This window comes from Hibiscus syriacus, unplaced genomic scaffold (genome assembly GCF_006381635.1).
Source record: "Hibiscus syriacus cultivar Baekdansim isolate YM2019G1 unplaced genomic scaffold, ASM638163v2 tig00110163_pilon, whole genome shotgun sequence".
Taxonomy (NCBI): Eukaryota; Viridiplantae; Streptophyta; class Magnoliopsida; order Malvales; family Malvaceae; genus Hibiscus; species Hibiscus syriacus.
The window spans coordinates 1,320,580-1,323,945 of record NW_024062610.1 but is presented as its reverse complement, the minus strand read 5'-3'; the positions used below and the strand labels follow the sequence as shown (position 1 = coordinate 1,323,945).

The 3,366-nt window shown below is 35.9% G+C and overlaps 1 protein-coding gene across 2 annotated transcripts; it reads left to right on the top strand.

Annotated features, from left to right (window-relative positions):
- Positions 1-227: 227 nt before the first annotated feature.
- On the top strand, positions 228-3,146 carry LOC120216623 (putative HVA22-like protein g). 2 transcript variants are annotated; one of them, XM_039213981.1, is made up of 7 exons: positions 228-418; positions 1,552-1,595; positions 1,687-1,785; positions 1,881-1,937; positions 2,014-2,077; positions 2,180-2,378; positions 2,688-3,146. In XM_039213981.1, exons 2-7 carry the CDS (start codon positions 1,564-1,566, stop codon positions 3,125-3,127), a joined length of 891 nt encoding a protein of 296 aa, XP_039069912.1. In that variant the 5' UTR covers positions 228-418; positions 1,552-1,563; the 3' UTR covers positions 3,128-3,146. The 2 variants fall into 2 exon arrangements, with proteins under 2 accessions (XP_039069912.1, XP_039069911.1); XM_039213980.1 differs by lacking the exon at positions 228-418 and having other exon boundaries at positions 1,482-1,595.
- Positions 3,147-3,366: the final 220 nt, after the last annotated feature.

Below are 3,366 nucleotides of genomic sequence, written 5' to 3'. Positions count from 1 at the left end.
TTTCCAGCCAATTTTTGCTTGGCCCTAGTTGGAAATTAGAAGCATCTCCTCTTGTTCCAAAGGGTATAATAGGTAACTTAGTTTTAACGGTTAAACCCATCCGGCCATCCGAACGTAAAGGGGGTTTGAAAAACAACACAAAGGAAGAAAATTATAATCCTGCCCCTCCTCTCCCTATCTCTATTTTTTATTTTCTATTTTCACTCTCTCATCGCTATCACCGACTTCGTAACGGTTAGCCGTCGTTTTTGCGGCGCCGATTTTACTGCTGGCCTGCAATCTTCTTCAAAACTACTCATATATTATTTCCTTGAAATCCTCCAGTGCATCGCTTCTGTGCTCTGGTTTCACTATTATTTCCGAATCTAATCGCGTTGCCTTCTTGTTTACACCGCCTTATTGAAAATACGGATTAAAGGTACCAAACTTCCAATGGCTCTGCCGTTTCCGGCTTCTATTTTTATCATAGATTCCGCGAGCACCGCAAGTGTGATTTCATCTGCCATTACATTGTTGAAACTTGAATGTTGATAACTGTATTTTCTTTAGATATTTTTCTGGATTTCCTTTATATATGATTTCATCTGCCATTACATTGTTTATTTATTCTTTGAACTCGACGAATGTTTGCGTTTCACTCGATGTTTCTTCGTTTTTCTCTTCTTCTCGGTGGAATACGTGGCATAAATTTTAAACACCTATAATTTCGTACGGCATTCTATTTCTTTGGTATCTAATTAGTGTTTACTTAATAGTCCATGTTACTTGTTATGAGTTGCATACAAGGTAAGTTTAGAGTTTGATTAGCTGAATCATTCTGGTTTTTGAAATTGTATGATTACATTACTCGTACTACTCTGTTCGTTTGCTAAGAAAAGATGACGATAAATTGACATCTAAGCAGGTTTTTTTTTCATTTCGGGTAGCTGAAAATTCTTTCTCAACGAAGTAGGAAATTTTTTTGGACCCTTTGGCATATTTTTACCTGCTTAGATTTATGGGGCCAATAAATTCTTAAGTTTCAATTTGATTAACCTTGTTTGATTGGGATTTATAGCGTGTTTGGATAGCGGGAACTGAAGTAATCCCTCTTTAGTATTTCATCAAGGAAAAAAATAAAGAGGAGAAACCTCGGTAACAAATTCTCCCCGGGTTTTCTTTTGAAAGAGATTTGGAGATGCTACAAACTAATTTTCTTTATTTTCGAAAGAGGAGAAACTTAGGTAACAATATCACTCTAGCCTCTAGGTTTTCTTTTGAAGAAAATTGGAGATGTTGCATATTATGACTAATATCCTTTTCTTTTGAACTTAAAAATTGCATTTCCCATCTTAAATCATCACTTCAATAAAATACCGTGATGAGGATTTCAATTCTTAATCTTTCGAGGAATCTGGATACGATAAGGTTTGAAAGACAGATAAATTCTCATTGGGGCTGATATTTTGCTTCGATTAGCATATATATATATATGGCTGTTCTTGTTTTCTTGGATTTATAATGTTGATTTTGATGCTGACCTTTAACTCCTGCGAGTATTCTCTTTTCCAGGAAATAAACAAAATGATTGGATCTTTTCTTACCAGAGGACTCGTGTATGTTTTACTTTACAACTGATTCTTTTTCTCAGTTTAGTATTATTTTATTCCCTTCCTTGAAATTAATCTTTTAGTTTTAATTTGGCAGGATGGTTTTTGGCTATGCATATCCAGCATACGAATGTTATAAAACTGTTGAAATGAATAAGCCTGACATTGAGCAACTGCTGTTTTGGTGCCAGTACTGGTAGGTCTTCATTTGGTATTCTTTTAAAGGCTGTGCTAATTTTATTTATGTTATAACTTTTCTTTTATTCCCACCCTTTTCTTCTCTGGTTTCAGGATATTGGTGGCTGTTTTGACAGTTAGTGAGAGAATTGGTGATGCTTTTGTTTCTTGGTATAGGACCTTAAAATAGTATGTTTTTCATGTCTGCTTTTCGATTTCTCACTGTTTTTTTCTTCTACTTTTGAAGGGTTCCAATGTACAGTGAGTCTAAGTTGGCATTCTTCATATACCTGTGGTACCCTAAAACAAGGGTACGCATAATTAGTTGTAAAGAAGCAAGTAAAATTTACTTGACCATCTACACTACATGTTGATGTTTACTTTAACTGCCCTTATCTTTTCACTTTTTCCAGGGAACTTGTTATGTATATGACTCCTTTAGACCTTATGTTGCAAAGCATGAAAATGAAATTGACCATAACTTGATGGAACTAAGGACTAGAGTTGGAGATATGGCATTTCTGTACAGGCAAAGAGCTACAAGCTATGGCCAGACAAGAATTTTTGAGATCCTGCAATATATTGCTTCACAGTCAACTCCAAGACCTGACTGTCCTCAGGTAATTACGAGATTATAACCAAAGTTAGTTTTTGCTGCCATTACCTCCTCTGTATGAGTTTTATGCAACAAACTTAGTTTTTGATGAAACCATGAAATGGGATGTTTTGTAAAAATGGATAAAAACTCTGTACAGTGTACAATCTTTAGTTTTAATATAAAAAATCGAATGTCTTAAGTAATTGAAAAGTAATTAATCTTTCCAAAAAAGTATTCTGGTTTGTCTTTTTCTATGCACACGATTATACCATATTGAAGTTTGTTTTTCTTTTCTCCATAACTCTAATTTTCTCAAACACAAGGTGTTAGGGCTCGCCAACCCTCTGGTGTTAGAAGCCGTCAATCATCTAGTAAAGCACAATCAGCAGAGCCCGAGGCTGAAGAACCACCTTCACTGACATCTAGCACATCCTCAACTCAACACGAAAAGGAAGTAGGAGAAGAGGTGGGGACTTCGAAGGTGCCTTCACAGGTGGCTAAACCAACTACCCCTTCAACATCCTCAAATGGACAAAAAGCTGATACTGTATCCGAAAGAAGTAGCCAGCCTGCAGAAACTGAAACAGAAGCAATGCAAATTGAATCAGTGCCACCTCCCCGTAATGAAGACACAAACTCTACCCCGAAAGAAACTCTCATAGAAGACAGCATTCGACTCACACGTGGTAGATTGAGGAAAACCGCTCTGCAGCCCATTGAAGTGATGGTGTTAATTCCATTTCTTTTTAGTTTACTGAACTAGCACGTAAATGGTAGGGTGTAAAAGGTAGGATGTGACTAATTCATTGTAATTAATAAATAATAATAATAATAGATAAGAGAAAACTTCTCCATGATTTCTATCCCATATATCAGCGAAATTGTAAGCAACTAAAGAGCGTTATTTTTGTTGGTTTTGAGTTTTAACAATCGTGTTTAGGGCTGTAAATGAGACGAGAAATATCGCGAGCTACTTGAGATTGACTTAGCCAAAGCTTGATA

Bases quoted from the DNA above. Each gene is read 5' to 3' on its own strand.
- LOC120216623 (XM_039213980.1), top strand. From the start codon at position 1,501: ATGTTGATTTTGATGCTGACCTTTAACTCCTGCGAGTATTCTCTTTTC. The intron at 1,596-1,686 runs GTATGTTTTACT...TTAATTTGGCAG, and splicing joins TTTCTTACCAGAGGACTCGT to GATGGTTTTTGGCTATGCAT. The intron at 1,938-2,013 runs GTATAGGACCTT...CTACTTTTGAAG, and splicing joins GGTGATGCTTTTGTTTCTTG to GGTTCCAATGTACAGTGAGT.